The sequence below is a fragment of the Geotrypetes seraphini genome, chromosome 1 (assembly GCF_902459505.1).
Source record: "Geotrypetes seraphini chromosome 1, aGeoSer1.1, whole genome shotgun sequence".
In the NCBI taxonomy this organism is placed as follows: domain Eukaryota; kingdom Metazoa; phylum Chordata; class Amphibia; order Gymnophiona; family Dermophiidae; genus Geotrypetes; species Geotrypetes seraphini.
The window spans coordinates 111,815,947-111,842,545 of record NC_047084.1 but is presented as its reverse complement, the minus strand read 5'-3'; the positions used below and the strand labels follow the sequence as shown (position 1 = coordinate 111,842,545).

The 26,599-nt window shown below is 45.3% G+C and overlaps 1 protein-coding gene across 1 annotated transcript in view; it reads left to right on the top strand.

Moving 5' to 3' along the window:
• Positions 1 to 26,599, top strand: part of TESK1 (testis associated actin remodelling kinase 1) — a 217,944-nt gene that overhangs the window by 131,016 nt on the left and 60,329 nt on the right. Inside the window, exons 4-5 of the mRNA XM_033935785.1 lie at positions 1,705 to 1,851; positions 14,608 to 14,690. Coding sequence (XP_033791676.1) covers positions 1,705 to 1,851; positions 14,608 to 14,690 — 230 coding nt within the window. The remainder of the gene's footprint in view (positions 1 to 1,704; positions 1,852 to 14,607; positions 14,691 to 26,599) is intronic.

Below are 26,599 nucleotides of genomic sequence, written 5' to 3'. Positions count from 1 at the left end.
CATGCCTGGCACTTCCATTATATGTAGATCTCTCTCATGCATATTCATTAGGGCTATCCTGAAAACCCAACTGGCCTGGTAGTCCTCCAGGACAGGGTTGGGAACCACTGGTTTAGAGAATCCCTTCTGTGCCTTCCAAGCAGCCAAGCTGAACTCATGGCTTGCCCAAATGATTCTCGAGGCCCCCACTTACCTTGGCTTCAGAAAATCACTTAAAACTTACCTTTTTAGTGAACATGACCCCTAAAGAACCCCCAATCTTCAATTCTCTTCGCCCCCCCAATTTGCCCCTTGCTCTTACCCTCCTCCACGCTAGCTGATCCTTTCCCGACCTCCCCCAATCTCCCTCCCTCCTCTATCTAGTTCGGTTAAAATTGTCATATAGCTGATAAATAGTTGTAAATCTGCTGTCAACGCGGATCCTAATCTAACTGATGTAAACCGCCTAGAACTCACTGGGTATGGCGGTATATAAGAATAAAATTATTATTATTATTATTATCTAAGCTCATGATACAGAAATATCCATGCAGGTCTCTTGGAATGGGCACAAGGGGAAAGGCTCTTACATCTAGGGGTGCCATATTTTGGGCATTTTGACTAGAGTAGTCTGTCACCTCTAGGAGTAATAGCTTTGTTCGGATGATTGTGTATATTATGGTGGAATGGAGTAATGACAGTGATTATTATACAGTATATGATGACGGTCGTGTATAGTGCTTGAAAATATCTGTGTCTTGATAAGGAATAATGAAGGCTTCTAATTTAAGGTTTTAATCAAGATTTGCAATAAAATACTCCCATGGCCAAAATAATAGAGCCCGCGGTAGAAGTTTCTTCCATGGCCCGGAGCGTTGAATGCTTTGGTGCTCATAGGAATTCTATAAGTGTAAGAGTATTTAGCGCTCTGGGCCGCGGTAGAAACCTCTTCCACGGCTTAGTAAAACAAGGGGAGGGGGTGGATTATTGGATAACTTCTAGAAAAATACCACCGTTTCTCCTGTAGTACTCTGATGCTTCCCTTGTATTTCAACTGCCTTTTTTAAGATTCTGTATGCTGTAATTCTCTGACTTCTGCATATTGTAACTCGCTGATTGTCCAGCTCTCTTCAATGTGAACCACCTAGAAGTCTCACGATTATGGCAGTATAGAAGAATAAAGTTATTATTATTATTGACTGCTGATTTATATATTTGTATCAACTGACAAAGTAACAGCAGCACCAGTCCCAGAAAAACACCAGTAAACACTGACTTCAAGAATTTTACAATTAAGTGGAAAATTAGCACCCCCTATTTAACTATTTAGAAACACCTAAGAGTGAATGGGGGCAGTAAATATACAACAGTGACAAGCGATAAGAAAAATAACACACCAAACTGCAGTGTAAATAAAAATAAAAAATACACAATATTCACTGTCAATGCAGTTGAAAAATAGAGCCTACATTTTGAGCTCATGTGACTCTTAAATTGATGTCAAAATCTTCCTAATCACTGGTCCTCCATGAGGTAGACATGATATCTGGGAGCAGTGATTAGGAGGATACTGGCTCACAACGTTTGGCATCTACTCCTAGAGTCCATTGTTTTGATATGTGTGTAAAAGTGTACACCGATAATGGCAGCTGGGCTACATAGGGAAGAACATCAGATAACGACCAGTACTTTCTATATGATAACTGCAGACTGTCATCTTCACAGTACATGAACGGTGGGAACCTGGAGCAGCTTTTGGACAGTGCTGAGCCCCTCTCCTGGAACGTACGCATTAAGTTGTCTCTGGATATTGCTAAGGGGCTGTGCTACCTACACTCGAAGGGCGTCTTCCACCGAGATCTCACCTCCAAGGTATGGAATGGAGACTAGGCCATTTGAGTCTTATCTACTATGTCTTTATCGTTTCATTTTTCCCCTTTCAAACCATATCTCCCTTTGTGCCTGTATAAACCTCCTTCAGTGACTTATGATCGTGTAGCAATTTTTTGACACTACTTCCTCATCCTATTTTAGTTTTAGAAAAAACTGTTTAACCGATTTGTTGCCTAAGAATTTTTTTGTTCATTATCGCTCCTATTCTGTATACTTGTAGTCATTGATTCTACATTGTAACTATGTCACCGATTGTCCAGCTCTTATTGTAAACTGCCTCGAACTACCATGGCTTTGGTGGTATATAAGAATAAAATTATTATTATTATCCCACTCTAAACTCAGGTTTCTTCTCTACAAGCCATCGCTTGGCCTATGAAATAGCCCTTAAACAGGGAGAAATGATGGTGTTTGGAGAGGAAGATCCATGATGTGTGAATTGCTTTGCTCCAGCACATGCCCTTCCCCAGCTATCCATGATATTCCCCAGTGTAAAACAGGTCGTGAAGCCACAAAGGACCTTGAGATGTGGCAGGCAGGGGGAGAGGGGCCCTTAAGGCTTGTATATACTGTACTCTGGCTGTGTTTAGAGCTGAGAATAGATTTGTTAAAATAGTGCAGAATGAGCTCCAGGGCCCCAATATTCAACTGCTGCCTCATGCCTGGAAAGTCATTTCTGAGCCCTGTCTGGCTCCAGCATTGAATTTCTGGGTACAAACAATACAATACAAAGTCTCGAGATAGAAATAAGCAAATAGGATTGATCCGGGATGAGAGACCTGGTCCATGTATGGAGTTTCAAGGAGAATAGGTATATCTTTAACTTTTTCCTGAAGTGAGATTATTCCAAATGTGTGGTCCTTGAAACTCAAAGGTGGAGTTGAAAGTCTTTTTCCAGTGTACCTATTGTGAAGACGGGAAGGGAATCTCGAAGCACTATGTAGATCTTGAATTGAGGAAGGCATGCGAGACTTTAATATTAGACACTAATCTGTTAGTGGGGGGAGAGTGTGGTGCAGTGGTTAAAGCTACAACTTCAGCACCCTGAGGTTCTGGGTTCAAATCTACGCTGCTACTTGTGACGTCGGACAAGTCACTCAATTTTCCCATTGCCCCAGGGACATTAGATAAATTGTGAGTCCACCAGGACAGACAGAGAAAAATGCTTGAGTACCTGTTCTGAGCTCCCTTGGGAGAACAGTATAGAAAATTGAATGAATGAATACATAGATAAAATTAAAAGAGTTCTCTCCATAGATAGTACTGTAAACCATACAAGCTATCTTGTAATGTATTCTTAATTTATCTGTACCACTTATATCCTAAGTGGTTTTACATTCAGATACTTTATCATATTTCCCTATCTGTCCCGGTGGGCTCAAACTCTTATCTAGCCTAGCTGGAGCAATGGGGAGATTAAGTGACTTGCCCAGGGTCACAGGGAGCAGCGAGGGATTTGAAACCACAACCTCATGGAGCTGAGGCTGTAATTCTAACCACTGCGCCACACACTCTCTGCTAACCAATGTAAGTTTTCCAGCAGCGGACTAACTTTCTCAAACTGGCTTGAATGAAAAATTGTTTAACCAGCGAAAACCTAGGTGTTTAAGTGCGATATTTGAGGCTGAACCAATTATGAAGAACAGCATATAGGACTCTGTTTTATTGGTCATATTATGCAGTGGTTATAGCTGGTTAAGTATTAAAAATTGCCTCTTAACCAACTAAGTGCCAAATCTGCCCCGGAATGCTCCCAGAATAGCTGGTTTTGACTTGAACGCTAACTCGGCATTTTCTGCCTCACTGTCTGCTTAAGTGCCACTGAAAATTCTCAGTTAGTCTCAAACAGAAAGAGAAGTTCTGAGAGCCAAGGGTAATAATTTCCCACATTCAGAGAAAAGAAAGAGAATAACCTATGGCAGTGATGGCTAACCTTTTTGAGCCCGAGTGCCCAAACTGCCGCACAAAACCAAAGAATTTCCTCAAAGTGCCAGCACGTCAATTAAACCTTAATAACAAGATTTTAGGATCTAAAAACTCTTTATAAAGTTGCCTGAACTATGTAACATCATTTTTAAAGGTTGGAATCTTTGTATTGTCAGAGAATCAATTTGATTCACAATCCTTTGGTTTTCATTTCAATTTATTGGCAATTTATAATGTTTTAATGATTTCATTCAATTTAATGAATTTAGGAAGAATTTGATTCAGTTACACAATATATTTTAAATGTATTATTCACATAACATGTCAAATGTATCCCGAGTAAAAAAAAAGATAAACTTCTTAAAACTGTTAACTGTGTCAAGACTCGGTGTGCATTCCCAAAGAGTCTATACATGTTTTTTTGTAAAATTTACAATCAAATTAGAAAATAGTTAAATCATTACATTTCTAATAATATGATGTAAAGAAAACAAAAGAGCTTTCAATTAAACCAACCGTTTTTATTGGAAATTCCAGATTGGAATACAACAGGGCCATGTAAAGTCCCTTTTTTAAATAAATAATATTTAAATAACTTAGAAAGTGTCTTAACTGCAAACTGAAAACACTGCTTCGTGTAAACATATGCATTGGGCATGCTCTGAAAAAAATTAATGTGATTTTTGTTGTTGCGTGCTTGCTGATAACTTGTCAATCCTTGGCTCATAGTGCGTTAATTTCAGAGCAACACATGCAGCACTCATGTCATCCGTTAATCTGTTTCTAGTATCAGATTTTATATGATTCAAAGCCGAAAACAGCTGCTCACAAGCATAGGATGACCCAAACAAAGTAAGAAGAGCAATCCCAAGTGCTTTGATGGACTTAAAATTGTCTGGCAGAGAATTCCACGCTTTTAGGATTTCATTTTCAGAACTGCTAGCAGTGATTTCATTTGTCACCCTTTCACACTCAATACGTTCAAGAGCCACACGCAGGTCATTGAATTTACTTTTCCAGATAGAGCTTTCTTGAAATTCCAGTAGCTCCATTTCCAAATTTTGAATATCCAACCACTGTAAGCAGGAAAGATCAAGATCTTCAAATGTGGACTTTTCTGGAGAAGTTATAAATGAAAGGGTTGTCTCCATCTTACGGAACTGAGAAAATCTTTTACTAAAATTCTCCTTTGCTTCGGCTACAATGGTGGAATATGCCTTGTGGATTTCCTGGTGTTTTTTATGACTGTCCACAAATGTAGAATTATCCAAATGTATTTTTAGGTTGGGAAAATATTTTAGCTGTCCACTCTCAAGGTCTTTTTCAAAAACATGCAATTTTCTCTCAAAAGCTTTGATGTCACTAAACATGCTTTCTGCTGTTTTTCCCATGCCTTGTAATTTTTTGTTTAGTACATTAAAGTGGTTAGTAAAATCTGTAAAGAACATGAGGTTGGTAAGCCAGGCCATGTTGGTGAGTTGAGGATAGTCTTCCCCCTTTTCGTTCATAAATAGCCTAACTTCTTCCAAGCAGGCCACAAATCTCTCTAACACTCGTCCTCTGCTCAGCCACCGGACATTATTGTACATCAGTATTGTGCCTGAACCTCATCAAGAAGGGCTTTAAATTGTCGAAAATTAAGAGCACGCGCCATGATGAAGTTCACCATTTTTGTTACATCTTTGAGGACATCGTCAAGTTTTTTGCTGCTTTCTTTGGCGCAGAGAGCCTCTTGATGTATTATGCAGTGAAATTGAATCAGTGGATGTTTTGCTTCCTTAGCAAAGAAATGAATGAATCCTGATGTTGTCCCCACCATGCTAGGTGCTCCATCGCTAGTAACTGAAACCACTTTTTCTGGACTTATGTCTAGTGATGAAAAAGCCTCCATCACAGCATTGTGGATATCTATCCCTTGTGTTCTTCCAGGCAAAGACAGCAGTTTTACCAGCTCTTCTCTCATGATGTCACCAGTAGCATAACGCAAAATGAGCGCTAGTCTTGCATGGTTAGTAATATCTGTACTTTCATCCAAACACATGGAGTAGAAGGGTGCTTTTTGTAAGTCGCAAGTAAGCTGTTGACTAACATCAGCAGCCATTCGCAGAAACCTATCTTTTGCAGTATTTCTGCTTAGCGGCATCTCAGAGATGCACTGCACAATTTTATCCTTGTTTTGGAAATCATGGAAGAGTGAATTACTCCCAGCCAAAATTGCCTTTTTGATAAAATCTCCATCAGAGAGGGGCTTACCATGTTTTGCCATGCACAGTGAAATTTGAAAGCTGGCAACTGTAAGATGATTAGTTTTTGAAAGATAGTTGCTAAAACTAAGAGACTGGGAGTGATATTTCTTTAATTTTCCTTCAAGGAACTCTTTTCTTTGAGCTAAACCAAGTTCAGCAACACTGTTATGGTTGGTCTCAAAGTGACGTTTGACACTTGATGTGCGAGACACAACACTTTCATTACACATAATAAACAATGCTTTCCCACTGCGTTCAATCACTCCATATGTCTCTGTCCAGGCCTCTTGGAATGGTCTTCCACTATCTGTTTTTGCTTTTTTTGCTGTACTCATTTTCTTTGTTCAAGACTTCAAGTCTACAAAAAGATAAAATTTGTATAATAAAAAAAAATCTAATGAAGTGCTGTATACAAATCCGTCCCCATAAAAAAATATGTGATTGGGGAATTTTACTAATTGTAGACATCCGTTTTGGTCAAAAAATATACTATCCGGGTGAAAACCGGACTTGTGCAACCCTAACCTGGACACCTAGACAAATAGCCAGATAATTTAATAGGTTTTTAAAAAGGAGCCCAGGTAAATTTATAATTAACATTAGTATTATTGGTCCAATTAAACTTAGGCAGCACAGGTAGGGCAAAGTAGAAGTTTACCTAATAATAAATGATGTAGAATGCAGATTGCGTCTCCTGTTCTCAAGTCTCCCGCCAGGGTGGGAGGGCGTGACAGAAGAACGCTCGGTGCTGTAGGCGAGTACCTGGGCGGGATTCATCACAATAACAACTAATTAAGAGGTGACCTGAGTGTATGGGAAAAGGACTTTTATTTTTCATTATTGGAGCTTTTGTTATTTTATTATGATGTTTACAAAAGCACTGTGAAGGGCCACATATACACTTTACTGTTTTTTGCTATATTGAGTTTTCCATAAGGTACAGCGCAGAGGATTAGTGTGTTGGTTGTTCACAGAGAGCCCAGCCCTCCTCTCAGCTTACTGAACTTCTCTATGCAATCATCATAAGCAGCTTTTTTATTTCCTCGAATTTAGCATGTCCCCCATGGAAGATACAGAGGTTTTTACAGAGGAGCACATTATTAGACACATTAACTTCCCCCCATATCCTCACCTCTCTAGCATGGGAGCACTAGGAACTGTTCCTGATTACAGATGTCACATGTGGAGTCACACTACAGCCTCACTGAGTTCCTGTGACAGACTCAGTGTGAAGCTTCTCTTCCTCCCCCCCACTTCCCCCTCACACACTGCCTGGCTCATAGGATACTAAGGGGAAGACAGGCAGGCTAAACATCCACTCACAGGACTGCAGCCAGCACAGGAGGATGGGCCGCGGCCCACCGGGACAATGCCCGGTCCTCCCAATGGCCAGTCCGGCCCTGTTGCCAGGTGAGCTGCAAAGCAGACACCGGCACACTCGCCTCCCGCCACGCCGCATATCTTAATTGCGGACCTTCCCGCGTGCCAGCCGCAAGGCCTTCGCGTGCCACAGCTGGCACGCGTGCCATAGGTTCGCCATCGCTGACCTATGGTGTATTATTCTTCCAGCAGGGAATGTTGTGGCCAGGAACATGGATTTGGATAAGCCTTTGAAGGCTAATGGGATTAGTGAATGGCTTGCTGTGGCTCAGGTTCAAGGGTAATAATGGACTGTCCACCACACTTTGGGTCAGGAAGAAATGAGTACTTCTGCATTGGAGGATTAAGTGATTTAGGTTGGTTATCTTTATGTTGAGTAGATTTTGATGTACTTTCTTTTTAAATCAACAATCCCAAAGTGGTTTACAATACAACTACTGGATAAAGAAAGTGGAGAGGAGCTACAGCTCTTAAAGAGGACAGAGAAAGATGGACCCCCCCCAAAAGGAATGGAGTTGCCAACCAGCCTAAGGCCAGCAAGTCCAGGATTTGTGGGGAAAGAGAAACCTTCAAAGATGCCCTGAATTTCTGATAAGAGGGTTCACATCAAATTTGAGGATGGAGTTCCAGAAAAACGGAGCACGGCAGAATGCCGTGTGGACTCAGGGGAAAGGAAAAGGTCCTAGTGTAGAGGACCGAAGAGTTAATGTTAGCTTCTTGTGCTGAAAATATGGGCAAATTGGAACTAGTGATAGTACGGACTCTTGTTCTGTTGTCTTTATAACTTCTCTTTCCATGAACAGCATCTTAGATAGTCAGAAAGTAATTCTTTGCTTCTTTTTTATATATATATAATTTTTTTCAAAAGAATTCCAATCATTTTTGTATGAAAATGAGATAGGTGAGTCTCTGACCGAACAATAGTGGTCTTTTTTTCTAGACCTTCATTATCAGCCGCTGTGACTAGGGGCTGGATTCTCAAAGCTCACTGGTAAAATCTAGCGAGTGAATGTGGTGGACATAGTGGGAGCGATTTTTCTTTTATGGGTGATTCTCAGCATAATAGCATGCTAATTATATGCACGCTATTTCCACGGAGAATTGCTAGTAAAGGGGGAGAGGAACTGCCTGGTGCTTACTCAGAAGTAATAGCTAGGTACAACTCTTCCCTTCTATCAAAACTGCTCTTCCTACCCTCATCAACTGAGCCGCAGGTCTCCCCAAGTCTTGCCAGCTCAGCTGATTTGACCAGCAGGGAGAGCAGCTGAAGGAAAAGTCCCCCCATCCTGCTGACAAACCCCCCTCTTCTGCTGCTTCCCGGAAGTCCCAGGAGGGATGCTCAGTCCCTCCTACTTTGGTCGCTGCTGCCCGGACCCCCTCACACCCCTGTGCCTTGGCAGAAGGGATGCCCACTCCCTCCTGCCACAGGGGTTCCCCGTCCCTCTGACATCCCCCCAAATCTCTCCGTCCCTCCTGTACCTTTACAAGCTGCTGGGGTCCCCCAACAACCCCTGTCTCCCCTCCCCTGATGAAAGGAGGGATGTTCACTTCCTACGGCTGGCAGGCTTGCTGCTTTAAAATGGTGGACTTTCCCAGTGTATCCTGGAATGCACTGGGAGAGGCCTTGGGCCCTGATTCGCTCTGATGCCTAAGGCCGCTCCTCTGCATGGTACATCCTGGGATAGGGAGGGGCCTTAAGTGCCTGAGCCAATCAGGGCCTTAGGCCTCTCCTAGTGCATCCCAGGATGTACTGAGAATGGTAAAGCCCACCATTTTGATGAGGTGGGCCTGCCGGCCAGAGGGAGTGAGCATCCCTCTGGCTGTCATTCGACTTAAAGATATGGGGGTGGGGAGTTGTTGAGGGACTCCAGCCACCTGCCGGCAGGAGGAAGTGAGCATTCCTCCCGCTGTCCTTAAATTTAAAGGTATGGGGAGCATTGAATGGCCCTGGGGGGATCAGTGGGAGGAAAGAAGGAATCGGGGGGGGGGGTGTCTTTTTTTTTTTGTGGGCAGGAAGAGATTTTTTGTTATTGTGGGGTCAGAGCTGTCAAGCATTACTTTCCTGCCAAGTTTATTAAAATTTTGTAATCCCGCTTTTTCAAATATCAAATACATTTAGTAGGATGAACACATGTAAGACAAAGTAGCAGATTAACATCAGAATTTTAAAAAAAACCCTGAACTTTAAGGCATATGTCTAACAAATTAACAAAACAACAAGTTAGCATCAAAATTTATTTTAAAAAATCTGAGCTTTGAGACAGACATAGACTGGCACAAAAGGGAAGTGAAAGAACTACAATTTTAGAAAGGAAAGAACAATGGTTAGGTGGACACTGGATTTTCCCTGATTTGTAAGACTGGTCAGAAGAAAGAAAACATCCTTAAAAGGACGGTTGCACTGCGAAAGCATCTTCAAAAAGCCTGGTTTGTCTAATGAATTAATCTCTTGTATAAAAGCTGGCACTGAATTCCATAGTGTGGGAGCGGGAACGGAGAAAATACTATTTCTCATGGTATTAAAAAAAATCTTAGTGATGGAATCACGAGTGAATTCTGGTAAGATGAACGTTGGGAGGAGTGGGGTAGAAGGAGTCTATTGATGAATTCTGGCTGCTCGGTTTGTCTAGTTTTGAATGTTAACATTGTTTTATAAGTGATACGGTGCGAGATTGGGAGCCTGTACAGGTGTTACATGATCAAATGATTTTGATGGCTGTGTTCTGGACTCTCTGTAGGCGTCTGATTTAAGAACATAAGAATTGCCGCTGCTGGGTCAGACCAGTGGTCCATCGTGCCCAGCAGTCCGCTCTCGTGGCAGCCCCTATGTCCTTTGTAAAGAGATGACTAGTAAATGAATAAGGCTGTTGAGAGATGCTTGATCGAGAAACTTAGCAAGTGAGCGTATCATTCGAAGACGGAAAAAAGCATTTTTGTACCACAGAACTGACTGAAAATAAGGCTATGACAGCTCAGACCCTGCTGGAAAATTTTGCCTGTAGATGTCGAACAAGAAGCGTAGAGGATTGCCTGGAAACTTTAGACCATCGCCCAGAGTGTTCGTTTTAATAATAATGACATCGTTGTACTACATTTGCATGGCGGAGTCGGAATCTGCTATGAAGCTCAGAAAAGACCATGGTGAGCTGTTATGATAATCAACTGGTAAAATTCTGGCACGCTAAACTAGCTGGAACCGGTTTAGCGACCATCGTTAAAGGCACGGTAAGTTTTGAGAATCCGGGCCTTAGTCTTTATTTCTCCTTCAGCACAGGGTCTCATTGGACACCAGCTAAATCCTTCAAATATGGTATTAGTCCAAATCATTTTTGTTGGTCTTATAAATCTAAACCTGGCACTTCAAAGCATTTCCTATTTGAATGCAATAATGTCTGTATTCTAGTCAGATCTTTGGACAAATTTTTTAAAAATATTACATATTGCAGAACTAATGGGTTTTAAACATATCATTTGGAAATCCATTTCACTAACAACTAATTTGCTTGATATATATGCTATATTATTTGATTTCCTGATTTCAGTTGCCCTGAGATTGTGATTGTTCAAAATTGGAAGGATAGCTCATTTTATCGATTAATTTATGCGAATATTTGGCATCATTTTATTTAAATTGGATTTAGCAAACACTTTTTTTCAGCTGCATTCTCAAGGTGAGTTGCATTTGGATACACTGGGGATTTCCCTGTCCCTGGAGGGCTTACAATCTAGGGGAGGGGAGTGGCATTTACTAAGCTGTGTTAAATGCTAACACATACCTAACGTAGCAAAAGTAGCCTAATGCAGGGCATGCTAATGTGCTCCATATTAGTGTTGCTATTTTTTTTATTTTTGGTGGAGAAGCAGTAGTGTAGCAAAGGTAGGAGGTGACCAGGGCGGAGGCAACCCCCCCCCCCGTGCCTTTCTCCCCCCCACTCCCCCATTCTCCTTTCCCACCCCCCATGTCACACTTGGGCCCTCCCTTCCCCCCGTACCTCTTTAAATCTTCACCAGCACGAGAAGCTTCTCCAACCTGCTTCTCGCGCCAGCACTGATTTTTCCCGTGACCAGGAAGTTATTTCAGAGGGGAGCCAGTCCAGCGCAAGCAGTACAGAGTGATGCATTTGGGGGGGTAGAAATCCAAGGTAACCATATGTGCTGGGAGGTGATAGGCTGATAAGCACTGATGGAGAGAGGGACCTTGGAGTGATTGTGTCTGAGGATCTAAAGGCATCTAAACTGTGATAAGGCGGTGGCTGTAGCCAGAAGGATGCTAGGCTGTATAGAAAGAGGAATAACCAGCAGAAGAAGGGATGTGTTGATGCCCCTATATAGCTTGTTGGTGAGGCCGCACTTGGACTATTGTGTTCAGTTTTGGAGACCGTATCTGGTGAAGGATATAAAAAGACTTGAAGCGGTCTAGAGGAAGGCGTCGAAAATGATAAGGGGTTTGAACCAAAAGAAGTATGAGAAGAGACTGGAAGACCTAAATATGTATACTCTGGAGGAGAAGAGGGGCAGGGGAGATATGATACAAATGTTTAAATACTTGAATGGTATTAATATAGAACCAAATCTTTTCCAGAGAAGAGAAAATGGTAAAACTAGAGGGCATAATTTGAGGTTGCGGGGAGGAAGACTCAGGAGCAATGTTAGGAAATTATTTTTCACCGAGAGGGTGGTAGATGTCTGGAATGCCCTCCTGAAGGAAGTGGTGGAGAGGAAAACTGTGATGGAATTAAAAAAAACATAGGATAGACATAGAGGATCTCTAATTAGAAAACGAAGGATGTAAATTAAAGAACTAAGGCCAGTACTGGACAGACTTGTACAGTCTGTGTCCCATATGTGATGATTTGGTGTAGGATTGGGCTGGGAAGGATATCAATGGGAACTCCACTAACTTGGAACATGAGGATGTTACTGGCCAGACTTTAGGGTAGAATTCCTGCAACCAGGATGGTTGGATAGGCTGGAGTGAGCTTGGATGGCGACTTCAGCATTTGGAACCTAGGACAATATCAGGTGGACTTTGCAGTCTATGACCCAGAAATATCAAAGAAGAGACAAGTTAATTTAATCATGTAATTTTAATGGACAGACTGGATGGACCATTCTGGTCTTTATCTGCCGTCATTTACTATGTTACTATGTTGGTTAACATTGAACAAGGTATAATAAATCATTAGGCCAACAAGCCTATTTTCAGCTGTAAGTAACACAGTATGCATTTTAACTTCTTTCCATGTGCATTTGTTCACAATTCAGGTTTAGATGGAAAATTAATATAAATTCTGTACTTGCATTTTATGTATTAAATTAAAAATCATTGAACAACCTCTAAATGTTCACCAAAAGGCTTATAATTTGGCACAATTAACAGCGGCCAGAGAGAGAACAAAATCAGACTTGTGGAGGTCATGTCCCATGAATTTGATTTTTTTTGGACCACCTTAACCAAAGATGCCTTATTTATGAGAGCTGTTCAAAAAGTATCAGACCTTAATCTTTCTTGCGTAAACAAATAAAGCCAGGGAGGCATGGTTTAGTGCACGTATGTAGGAAACCCTAATGCGCATGCTTGAATTTTTTCCCACTTACAGAAGCTGTCATTTGCCGGCAGAATGCCAATGAGTGAGGAAGTGTAAGTGAGCGCCGTCCGATTTTCATTTTTGAGAAAATGACAGAAAAAGTTGGATAACGCTACTGCATTAAATTCTGTGCAAAGCTTTGCGATTCCTAAGTGGAAGTGATCCACAAGTTTCAACAGGCCTTCGAAGACAAAGCAATAAGCACCACACAGATAAAGGAGTGGTACAAGCGCTTCAGAGATGGCTGCACATCAGTGGAGAGAGAAGCACGTTCTGGTAGGCCCTCAACATCCAGAAATGAGATCGTCATTGACCAAGTGAAGACCCTGGTGATGCAGGATCATCGAATCATGATCAGAGAACTTGCAAACGAGGTGAGCATCAGCGTTGGATCCGTTCATTCCATTCTGACTGAGGATTTGTGCTTCAGGAGAATTTCAGCGAAGTCCGTGCCAAAGTTGCTACCGATCGATCAGAAGCAACTCCATTTGGAGATCGCACAGAACATGCTGGAGACTGTGAACAGTGATCCCAACTTCCTCAGCACAGTGATAACTGGCGATGAGTCCTGGGTTTATGGATACAACCCAGAAACCAAATTCATGTCATCATAATGGAAGCATTCAACATCCCCAAGGCCAAAAAAACAAGGCAAGTTCACAGCAATGTCAAAGTGGTGCTGACCGTCTTCTTTGACTCTAGTGGCGTGGTTCATCACAAGTATACACCACACGACACAACCATCACCAAGGGGTACCACCAAGAGGTTCTGCGTAGCCTTCGTAACGCTGTGAGATGCAAACAGCCAGACCTGTGGGCAGCAGGCAATTGGCAGCTCCATCACGATAACGCACCTGCCCGTTTGATATGGAGTTTCCTGGCCAAACACAACACACCTGTGATTCCTCAGGCTCCCTAGTCTCCCGACATGGCTCTGAAAATGCCCCAGAAAGAGACAAGATTTCAGTCTAGAGAAGACATCATGCAGAATGCGATGGACCAGTTATGAGCAATCTCAAAGAGGCGTTCCAGTGTTGCTTTCGACAGTGGCAGAACCATTAGAAGAAGTACGTGGAAGAAGTGTGTGGCAGCCCAAGGGGACGGACTACTTTGAAGGAGATTAGTATAAGATTGTTGTATCCTAATACCAGTATTTTTTATGAATAAAGGTCTGATACTTTTTGAACAGCCCTCGTATATCAAAGGTGGAAAAATATTCAGAAAACTTAGGCGCTAACCAAAAGTTGTTGGAGCAAGGAAAATGTTTTTTGTTTTCTTTGTAACTTTATTGTTCTGTTTTGTCTATTTCTTGGATTATTTTTTGCTGCTAATTGTACTTTTTTTTTTAGGTATCTTTTTTAAGTTTGTGTACTTCTCTTTAAATATATGTGGATTTTTATTCTGGTTGGGAGTGGGAGAGGTTTTGTTGTGGCTGCAGATCTACTCAGGCTGGAAACAGATGCTATTTGGGCTTTGTTGGCTTGTGGGGCATCTGGAAGATCTGGTGTCCAGGATCTTTCTGCCTCTTTTTGGGAGGGGAGAGGCTGGCTGTACTGAATATTCTTAGAACCTTACTGATCTTCATTGTCTCGCAGAATTGCCTGGTGAAGTGCGAGGCCAGAGGATATTCAGCTGTGGTGGGAGATTTTGGGCTGGCAGAGAAGATCCCGGATTACAGGTGAGCTGATCCAGTACTGGCTGTCTTCTAGAAGCAGGTACATGAGCTTTTACACGCTTCTCATCATAGAGATCACAAGCTCCATCAGGTACTTGAATATTCACAGTGGGAGTGGACTGTTGAGAAGAAGCTGTGGCGGAGAGGATGCATTGCCCCCTTTCCCCAGTCCCCTAATGTTTCACTATAGGAGAGGAAAAGAGTTGCTTAGGGAATCAGCCCCTGTTATATGGGTAGTCAATACTGCATGAAGCTATTGCTCAGTTTTCTGAGTAATCTATTCACCTTCAATGCAGAGAGATGCCATGTGTGGTCAGGGAGAGAGGAACAGAGGCTCTGCTGAAGAATGTGTGTATGATTCAGAATTAATTTAAGTATTAAAGCAGGATGGTGGGGTGGGACTCGGAAGCTCACAACAGAGCCTATTGCCTCTTAGGACTGAAAGGTTCAGGGATACAGGGCCTTACTTTAGTTTTAGCCCTTGTAGTGATTCTGGGGAAATCTGAAATTAGTAGGTTGTAAAGGACCAGCAGAAGATATTCAAATTCAAGAACTTGTGAGACTGCTGACTTTGAAAGATCTCACATCATGCAAATTAGCATTTATCTCAGAAATATCATCATCATACTTCCCCCAGTCTAGCTTCTACTTGTATGTACTCCCCGAAGTGATTGAGATTGTAGAGACAGAGCCATTCTTGTAAAAACATACCCCCCCCCCATGCCTGGAATAAACTACAGTAAAACCTTGGTTTGTGAGCATAATTCGTTCCGGAAACATGCTTGTAATCCAAAGCACTCGTATATCAAAGCGAATTTCCCCATAGGAAATAACGGAAACTTGGATGATTCGTTCCACAACCCAAAAACTTTAATATAAAATACTATATGTACTTGTATTGCAAGACCTCCCTCATTTAGAACAGTCACTACACTCTAGCAATGTCAGAGAGAGATGAACCATCGGCTCAGTTGTGATGTATAGTATACTGTATGTACTTGTATTGCAAGACATTGCTTATATATAAAGTTAAAATTTAATCAAATGTTTTGCTTGTCTTGCAAAACACTTGCAAACCAAGTTACTTGCAATCCAAGGTTTTACTGTACCTGAGTTTGTCCATCACGCCCCTTCCCTACCCTTGTTTAAAGGTAGACTGAAAGCCCACCTTTCTGATATAGCCTTCAATCCATAACCCTGCTCACCATCCTAGCCAGCAGATTAACCATCCCTCTTAACTCTATCCCCCACTCTGGCATTCTGTATGTTTGTCTTGTCAGTTTAGATTGTAAGCTCTTTTTAGCAGGGACTGTCTCCTCTGTGACTCAGTACAGCACTGCGTATATCTAGTGGCACTCTAGAAATAATTAATAGTAGACCATGTGCTGGGAAAAGAGGGAGGGAATAAATGCAGGATTTTTACTACAGGGTCTTGGAGCCTCCACTGGAGCTAATTAGCACAGTGCAGGGGTGACTGGTGGTGTTATGCAAGAGCAGATCCTGTACTGTGTGTTGGAGACTCAGTAAGTGAATAACAGGAATGAGCTGAGTTGGTAGAGCTGTGGGTGTAGGGAGGAGATCTTAGTACTAGTGCTGCTTGATTCAGGGAAAATTTTTTTCATTTGATTTGATTCAATGTATTGAATTCTATTAGCTTTTCCTGTCCAATGAGGTGGTGTTTTTTTTGTTGTTTTTTTTTTCCCAAACATCCTGGCAGATTTATTTTGTAGCCACTTCACCCACCCCACCTCCTTTTGTCCCCTCCAACCCCACGCCGGCATTAGGTTCTGACTCACGCTCGCTGTCTAACACCAGCTCTGGTAGGATACACATTTCAAATCTGACATATTGTAATCACAAAATAGAAAATAAAATTATTTTCTCTACCTTTTCTTGTCTGGTAATTTTATTCAAATCATGTTGGTCCCAGGCTCTGGTTTCTCTTTGTCTTCTGTTTACTCGTTCACAAGGGTCTGCTGCCCATTTGACATTTTCTTCTTTCTCTGTGCTCACACTCCACCTGCCATCTCTGTACCTTCCCTTCCACTGCCATATCCAACATTTCTTTCCCACACTCTCTCTCTCCCTCTCCTGCCTTGTGCCCTGGGTCAAACCTCTCTATTTCCCTCCATGCAGCATCTCTCCATTCCTTCTCTCCATTATCATGTGCAACATTTCTTTCTCTTTCCCCATGCACTATATCTCCCTGCCCTCCATCCTATATCCAACATTTCTCCCTCTCTCTTCTCCATGCATGTCTCCCTCCCTTCCACCTTATGCAGGATTTCTCCCTCACCCCTTTCTACCTCTTTGTTTATCTCTCCCTTCCTCTTCCACCCCAACAATTTTTCCTCTCTCCTTTATCCCCCCATGTGCAGCCTTTTTCCTCATCTCCCATCCCCCTGAGCAGCAGCACCCCATTGACCTTCCCACCATGAGTCCTAGCATACCTCCAAGGCCTCCTAAAGCAGCAACAGCAGCGGGACTCTGAACTGACTGCTTCGCAGGCTGCCCCACCCCGCTAAGGCTGCCCTCTGCTGCATCACTGTTGTCATCAGTGATACAACAGATGGAAAGTCCCAGCGGGGCAGGCTGCGAAGCAGCCCGTTCAGAGTGTCGCCTTCTGCTGCTTGGAGGTTTGTCAGGTCTCACCAAGGTGGGAGTCACAGAATCGGTGAGTCCGATTTTTTTTTCAGACAATGAATTGATTCACCAAAGTGAATTGGTGAATTAATTTGAATTGGTGAATCAGGCAGCACTACTTAGTACTGGAATAGGATGGGAGTGATGCAGGGTAGGAGAGAGGTGCATTGGCTGAGCTGTGTGGGTGGGCCACAGTACTTCAGTAGCAGGGAGATGCTGTGGTGAGAACTGTTGTCCAAGTTTGTCATAGTTCAGAGTGAGGAGAAAAGTCTAATCCTTGGCTGTGAGTGGTTTAATGTTTTCAAGTGCATTTTAGAGAACAAAGAAGCTGATTTAACACAAAGCTCTCGGATCCCTAATGAGAGGAGTTGATATATCAGTGTTAGGTTTCTGTAAAAGCCTGTCTGAGAAGCTGGAGGAGAGGAAAGGAAAGGGAGGCTGTGCTTAAATGATAAAAACAAAGCTGTTCCAGATACAGAAACAACAAAACCAAACAGTGAACAGGGTACCTGAGTCACTCAGAGTCAAGGGAGCACAGAGAGAGAGCGAGCAAAGAGGAAGCCTCCTGCTAGACAGACAAAAGGAATTAAACCATGCGCATTCTGTCTCTTCAGTTATTGCAAGAGAAGATGGGAGCAACCTGACAGAGATTTTACTGTGAAGTTCCTGTTCAGGTGACCTCTCCTCTCAGAAGAACCCTGAAGCCCTCAGCAAGCCTACAATCACAGAGCAGATTCAAGAGTCTTGTCCTTAAAGCTAGAACTATCCAAAACCAGCTTACAGACTATAGGAGATACTGGGTGGATATGATCCATTATCCCAGGACAAGCAGGCAGGTATTCTCACTAGTGGGTGATGTCATCAGACAGAGCCCCGGTACGGACGTCTCACAAGCACGTGTTGCTTGTAGAAACTTAAAAGTTTCTAGACGCCCGCACCGCGCATGCGCCGGTGCCTTCCCGCCCGGAGATCCGGGCGTGTCTCCTCAGTTCTTTTCTTTCCGCGGAGCTGAGAAGTTCAACTTCATCATGCGCTAGCTGAATTCAGTTAAATTTGCCTTCCTTGTCCGCGTTTTTCGCTTTCTTTTAATTATAGTTAACAGTACATTTCTTTTTCAGTTGAAAAAAAAAAAAAAGATTATTTCCTCTGGCGGGTCGAACGGGCCGGCCACGTGGCTCAGGCCCACAGGCTTCGACCTCGCGGCGGAGATTTTCCGGCCTATGTCCCGGCCAATCACCGGGTTTAAGAAGTGCAGCAAGTGCCAACGCGCGATTTCACTCACGGACCCTCACCGGCGCTGTTTGCAGTGTTTGGGTCCTGACCACATTCCGAAATCGTGCAGGCCTTGCTCTACCCTTACGGCACGCTCATTCAAAAGGCGTTGCCTATTGTGGGAATCGATGTTCAAGATGGACGCAGCTAAGGATCCTTCAGCCTCCACTTCATCTGATACCTCCCCGGTTCGGGCGAAACCGGTATCGACCCCTCCTGCATCGAGTGTGGTGAAACCGGCATCGTTCATCCCGACAACATCCACGAGCTCGACGTCGGTGCCTGCCCCGGTCTCCTCGGTTCAGGTACCTCTTCCTTCCACAGTACCACCAGTGGTCATCAAAGTGCCGAAAGCTACTAAGCAGAAGCACTCGACCTCGAAGGAGCGCGATGACCGTGCAGGAGGACCCCCTTTCGGTGCGGATCCCTCCTTATCGGCTTCGCTACGGTCCGTGCTGGAAGCTCAATTCGTTGAGCTCATGCAGACCATCGGACCCGGGCTCATCGCTGCCATACAGGGTGACCTCCCGGTACCGGTCCAAAGGGGCGGTCCGCCCCCTCCCCCTCCTCCACGCCGTTCGACCTCGAAAACCGACGAGGACGAACGGGGGAGGGCGGCGATGCCCATGCGGCAAGCCTCGCTTACCGATATGCCGCCATTAGAGCCCATTACGCCTCCGCGCCAACATGGGACCAGACCTCCGATCGATACTCAAAGCCCTGGGCATAGTCAGGAAGAGTTCTTCCATACTCCTTACCAGACTTGGGTAGCATCGCAAGAATCCGCATCGCAACCCCAGTTGCGATCCACCGCTTCCAGCCCTATCCACCACTTGGGGGCCTCGGGAGACCATGCGATGCACAGACGATCCCGATCCCCGTCCCGCCACCGAGACGGGCACCGATCAAGACACTCATCCTGGCACTCTTCACGCCACTCGGAGGTGTCACCGCAGAAAAAACTGCAACGTATGGGATACTCCTCCTCGGAGGTGTCCCCTCCGGAGGGACCGGAGTACGAGGAGACACCCGTACCCGATTCTCCTTGCCACTCCCCGATGTCCATGGATCCGGAGGCCTCTTCCTCCTCCAGCCCGTCCCACAGACCGACGCTGGCGGATCAATTGTCTTTCTCATCATTCCTCCGACAAATGGCGGATGATCTGGATGTGACCCTTGACACGGGCTCCCGATACTCCAAAGAGTATCTGGACACCATGCATTTACCTAACCCTCCAACGGAGTCGCTTCGGCTCCCCCTGCATAAATTGCTGGATCAGACCTTCATGCAGTGTTTCGAAACACCGTACTCCATACCGGCGATTCCCAGCAAACTCGATGCTCGATACCGCATCGTGCACCATAAAGGGTTTGAGGGCCCCCAACTCTCCCACCAATCCCTACTGGTTGAGTCCTCTCTTAAACGCTCTCATCCCTCTCAGGTCTACGCCTCTGTACCGCCGGGCCGAGAGGGGAGAACGATGGACAAATTTGGTAGAAAATTCTATCAAAACTCCATGATGGCATCACGGGTGCTGAACTACAATTTCTTTTTCTCTTCCTATCTGGAGTTCTTCTTGCCGGTACTCCGCAAGTTCACTCCGTTCATAGACACCCAAGCTCGATTCGAGTTCGAGGAAGTGGTAGCCTCCCTCTCCCAATTACGCCTCCAGCTGATGCAATCCTCCTTCGATGCATTCGAACTCTCGGCACGTGCTGCCGCAAGCGCGGTAGCCATGCGTCGCCTGGCATGGCTCCGTACAATCGATATGGATCCCAACCTCCAGGACAGACTCGCCAACGTACCATGTGCGGGAGCTGACCTGTTCGATGAATCTATCGAAACGGTTACCAAGAAGCTGTCGGATCATGAAAAATCTTTTCAATCCATCCTGCGGCCCAAACCCAAACCTCAACAGTCTCGACCTTCCAGGCCACCCCTGATTTACCAGCGGCGTTACATGCCCAGACAAACGCCCGCTGCGAGACAACCTGCGAAGAGACAACCTCCCCAGAAGTCTCAGCAAAAACCTCAGCCACCGGCTGCACCCAAGGCTCCCCAGCCCTTTTGACTCCCCTCCGGGGAGCATAACCGACACCGTTCTGCACCCCTCAGCCTCTCCCATAGGGGGCCGCCTCCATCTTTTTTACCATCGATGGGAGGCCATAACCACGGACCTATGGGTCCTTACCATCATAAGAGAAGGATACTCTCTTCACTTCCACCGGGTCCCCCCGGACCATCCTCCAAGAGAGTATCCTTCAAGCTCGACACAGACCGCCCTTCTTCTTCAGGAAGTCCAAACCTTACTTCAGCTTCGGGCCGTCGAGCCGGTCCCGTCAGACCAGTTGAACCGAGGGTTTTACTCCCGGTACTTCCTCGTCCTGAAGAAAACGACCCATTTTAGACCTTCGGGCCCTCAACAAGTTTCTGGTCAAAGAGAAGTTTCGCATGTTGACTTTGGCTTCTCTATACCCCCTCCTCGAGCAGAACGACTGGTTATGCTCCCTGGATCTCAAGGAGGCCTACACTCACATCCCCATTCACCCGGCCTCCCGAAAGTTCCTCAGATTTCGGGTGGGAAATCTGCACCTACAGTATCGAGTGCTACCATTCGGCCTCTCTTCGTCCCCCAGAGTCTTCACAAAGTGCCTGGTGGTAGTGGCTGCGGCACTCCGAGACAGGGGCCTACAGGTGTTCCCATACCTCGACGACTGGCTCATCAAGGCCCCGTCAGCCCCAGAGGTCACTTCGGCGGTCTTGGCTACAACCTACTTCCTCCAGAATTTGGGCTTCGAGATCAACTTTTCCAAGTCTCATCTACAACCCACCCAGTCCCTCCCCTTCATCGGAGCGGTCCTGGACACCACTCGACTCCGAGCATTCCTGCCTCTGCAACGCATGGAGTCCCTTCTCCATCTCTGCCAGTCGGTGTCTACTCGCCAAACCCTACCGGCGAGACAACTGATGGTGCTCCTGGGCCATATGGCCTCCACAGTACATGTGACACCCTTTGCCAGACTCCATCTCAGGATCCCCCAGTGGACCCTGGCATCACAGTGGAATCAGACGTCCGATCCACTAACCAAACACATCTTAGTCACACCTGCTCTTCGGCAGTCTCTACTTTAGTGGATGACCTCTTCGAATCTATCCAGAGGTTTGCTGTTGCACTCTCCCCCCCATCAGAAAGCCCTCACAACCGATTCGTCGAACTATGCATGGGGGGCCCACCTGGATGGTCTCCGCACCCAAGGATTCTGGACCAGTGCGGAAAGACTACATCAAATCAATCTACTGGAGCTCAGAGCCATCTTCAATGCGCTCCAAGCCTTCCAACACCTACTTCACGACATGGTGATCCTCATTCGCACAGACAATCAGGCCGCCATGTATTATATCAACAAGCAAGGAGGCACGGGCTCGGCCCTCCTTTGCCAGGAAGCTCTACGAGTCTGGGACTGGGCGGTGCGCCACAACGCCTTCCTCAGAGCTGTCTACATTCAGGGGGAGAACAACGTCTTAGCAGACAAACTAAGCCGTCTGCTACAACCGCACGAATGGACTCTCCATTCCAGCCCCCTTCACCAAATCTTCACGCAGTGGGGGACGCCTCAGATAGACCTCTTTGCGGCTCCCCACAACTCCAAACTGCCTCAGTTTTGCTCCAGGATCTACACTCCTCATCGCCTCGAGGCAGATGCTTTTCTACTGAACTGGGGGAAATGATTTCTATATGCGTTCCCACCATTCCCGCTGATCCAGAAGACTCTGGTCAAGCTGAAACTCGAACGGGCTACCATGATTCTAATAGCTCCTCGGTGGCCCAGACAACCTTGGTTCTCCCTCCTACTTCAACTCAGCAGCAGGGTACCAGTACCACTTCCAGTGTTTCCTACACTACTTACTCAACATCAAGGATCACTGCTTCATTCCAACCTGCAGTCTCTCCACCTGACAGCTTGGTTCCTCTCAACGTAACCCCTCACCAATTCTCACAAGAAGTGAGGGAGGTCTTGGAAGCTTCCAGGAAGCCCGCCACTCGACAATGCTACTCCCAGAAATGGACTAGATTCTCCTCATGGTGTGTTTCTAAATCAAAGGAACCCCAGCGAGCTTCCTTATCCTCCGTGCTGGACTATCTCCTACACCTATCTCAATCTGGGCTCAAGTCTACATCCATACGAGTCCACCTGAGCGCTATTGCGGCGTTCCACCAGCCCCTACAAGGGAAACCCCTCTCGGCCCATCCGGTGGTCGCCAGATTTATGAAAGGACTCTTCCATGTTAACCCTCCTCTCAAACCACCCCCAGTAGTTTGGGACCTCAATGTAGTCCTTTCCCGTCTCATGAAGCCCCCGTTTGAACCACTCAACAGGGCCCCTCTTAAGTATCTCACCTGGAAAGTGCTTTTTCTTGTAGCCCTTACGTCCGCTCGCAGAGTCAGCGAACTCCAGGCATTGATGGCAGATCCACCATTCACAGTATTCCATCATGACAAGGTGGTCCTCCGCACTCACCCGAAATTCCTGCCTAAGGTGGTCTCCGAATTTCATCTCAACCAATCCATTGTACTTCCAGTATTCTTCCCTAAGCCCCATTCTCACCAAGGAGAATCGGCCCTTCACACTCTAGACTGTAAACGTGCTTTGGCTTTCTACCTGGATCGCACCAAGCCACACAGAACCACTCCTCAACTTTTTGTCTCCTTCGATCCTAATAAGTTGGGAAGACCCGTATCAAAGCGCACCATCTCCAATTGGATGGCGGCTTGTATCTCTTTCTGCTATGCCCAGGCTGGATTATCACTCCCTTGTAAGGTCACAGCCCATAAGGTCAGAGCAATGGCAGCCTCAGTAGCATTCCTCAGATCAACACCAATCGAGGAAATTTGTAAGGCTGCCACCTGGTCCTCGGTTCACACATTCACCTCACATTATTGTCTGGATACTCTCTCCAGACGGGATGGACAGTTTGGCCAAACAGTATTGAAAAATTTATTCTCTTAAGTCGCCAACTCCCCCTCCATCCCACTGAGGTTAGCTTGGAGGTCACCCACTAGTGAGAATACCTGCCTGCTTGTCCTGGGATAAAGCAATGTTACTTACCGTAACAGTTGTTATCCAGGGACAGCAGGCAGCTATTCTCACGTCCCACCCACCTCCCCTGGGTTGGCTTCTCAGGCTAGCTACCTGAACTGAGGAGACACGCCCGGATCTCCGGGCGGGAAGGCACCGGCGCATGCGCGGTGCGGGCGTCTAGAAACTTTTAAGTTTCTACAAGCAACACGTGCTTGTGAGACGTCCGTACCGGGGCTCTGTCTGATGACATCACCCACTAGTGAGAATAGCTGCCTGCTGTCCCTGGATAACAAATGTTACGGTAAGTAACATTGCTTTCTGACACAGAAGACCCCACTCATCCAGCACTTGAGGGTGCAAGAAGCCTGCAGAGCCTAGCCCAAGTACTGCAACTCATTATTACAGTGAAGCAGAGTTACTACCTGAGGAAACCTGTAGGGCCTGACCCAAGTATTGCTCTTCCCCAGAATGTCAAACTTGAATTGATATAGTGAGAGAGAAACGTGGAGTTGGAAGTATAAGTAGCATGTGCTACTCAAAACCACACATGGAAGCCATGAAAAGACAGTTTGGTGAGGCTGAAATATTATGGGAAGAATGAGGCTTCTGATTTTGAGCACATTGGACTAATCTGTATTTAGGAATGATGAATCACTGCCTGGAAAGTATCTGAGTCAGTGTGAGAGCCTATGGTCTACTCTAGACACTGCTGACCTCGATCCAGCCCCTAGAGCCTTTAAGTGGAGAAGGAAGAAGGAGGTCCCCCATCTGCAGAGGAAGTCAATTGGATCAGTAAGAGATGTATCTACCATATATAAGGAAGGCAGCCCAACACACCAAGTCATCTGAAGGGCCTGTTCTGTGCCTGACGTATGTCCAGCTCTGCATTTTCGCTGTTGCTATTTGCTAATTTACTGGCTATACAGTTGTCTTCTGATCCTGGTTCCTGCCATCATATCTTTTTGCTGTCCTGGCTTTGGCACCCAGTCTGCTTACTGCTCCATCCTGGCTTGGAATGGCCTCTCCACCATACTTCGGCCCAGGCCCCGACACCTTATTGTGTGGCACATCACGAACAGATCCAAGAAGGTTATCATGCCGCTGTACCGGGCCATAGTGCGCCCTCACCTGGAGTACTACATCCAGCACTGGTCGCCGTACATGAAGAAGGATACGGTACTACTCGAAAGGATCCAGAGAAGGGCGACTAAAATGGTTAAGGGGCTGGAGGAGTTGCCGTACAGCGAGAGATTAGAGAAACTGGGCCTCTTCTCCCTTGAAAAGAGGAGACATGATCGAAACATTCAAGATAATGAAGGGAATAGACTTAGTAGATAAAGACAGGTTGTTCACCCTCTCCAAGGTAGAGAGAACGAGAAGGCACTCTAAAGTTAAAAGGGGATAGATTCTGTACAAACGTAAGAAAGTTCTTCTTCACCCAGAGAGTGTTAAGAACATAAGAATTGCCACTGCTGAGTCAGACCAGTGGTCCATCATGCCCAGAAGTCCGTTCATGCGGCGGCCCTCTGGTCTAAGACCAGCACCCTAACTGAGACTAGCCCTACCAGCGCACCTTCTTGTTCAACAGAAACTTGTCTAACTTTGTCTTGAATCCTTGGAGGGTGTTTTCCCCTATAACACCCTCTGGAAGGGCGTTCCAGCTTTCTACCACTCTCTGGGTCAAGAAGAACTTCCTTACATTTGTACGGAATCTATTCCCTTTCAACTTTAGAGAGTGCCCTCTTGTTCTCCCTACCTTGGAGAGGGTGAACAACCTATCCTTATCTATTAAGTCTATCCCCTTCAGTACCTTGAATGTTTCAATCATGTCCCCTCTCAATCTCCTCTGTTTGAGAGAGAAGAGGCCCAGTTTATAATAATAATAATAATAATAATAATAACTTTATTTTTCTATACCGCCATAGTCAGGCGACTTCTAGGCGGTTTACATTGCAAGAAGGCTGGACATTCAGCGAATAACAAGAGGTCTCAATACAATACAATAGGTCAACATATAATACAGTACAATGAGTCTATGTACAATACAGTACAATGTAATGCAACAAGTCTAGATACAATATAATATAATAGATCTAAATACAATACAATACTTTCGCTGTACGACAGCTCCTCCAGCCCCTTAACCATCTTAGTCGCTCTTCTCTGGACCCTTTCGAGTAGTACCGTGTCCTTCTTCAGGTACGGCGACCAGTGCTGGACGCAGTACTCCAGGTGAGGGCGTACCATGGCCCGGTACAGCGGCATGATAACCTTCTCTGATCTGTTCATGATCCCCTTCTTTATCATTCCTAGCATTCTGTTTGCCCTTTTTGCTGCCGCCGTACATTGTGTGGACGGCTTCATCGACTTGTCGATCAGAACTCCCAAGTCTCTTTCCTGGGAGGTCTCTCCAAGTACCATAGTAACATAGTAGATGACGGCAGATAAAGACCCGAATGGTCCATCCAGTCTGCCCAACCTGATTCAATTTAAATTTTTTTTTTTTTTTTTCTTCTTAGCTATTTCTGGGCAAGAATCCAAAGCTTTACCCGGTACTATGCTTGGGTTCCAACTGCCGAAATCTCTGTTAAGACTTACTCCAGCCCATCTACACCCTCCCAGCCATTGAAGCCCTCCCCTGCCCATCCTCCACCAAACGACCATACACAGACACAGACCGTGCAAGTCTGCCCAGTAACTGGCCTAGTTCAATATTTAATATTATTTTCTGATTCTAAATCTTCTGTGTTCATCCCACGCTTCTTTGAACTCAGTCACAATTTTACTCTCCACCACCTCTCTCGGGAGCGCATTCCAGGCATCCACTACCCTCTCCATAAAGTAGAATTTCCTAACATTGCCCCTGAATCTACCACCCCTCAACCTCAAATTATGTCCTCTGGTTTTACCATTTT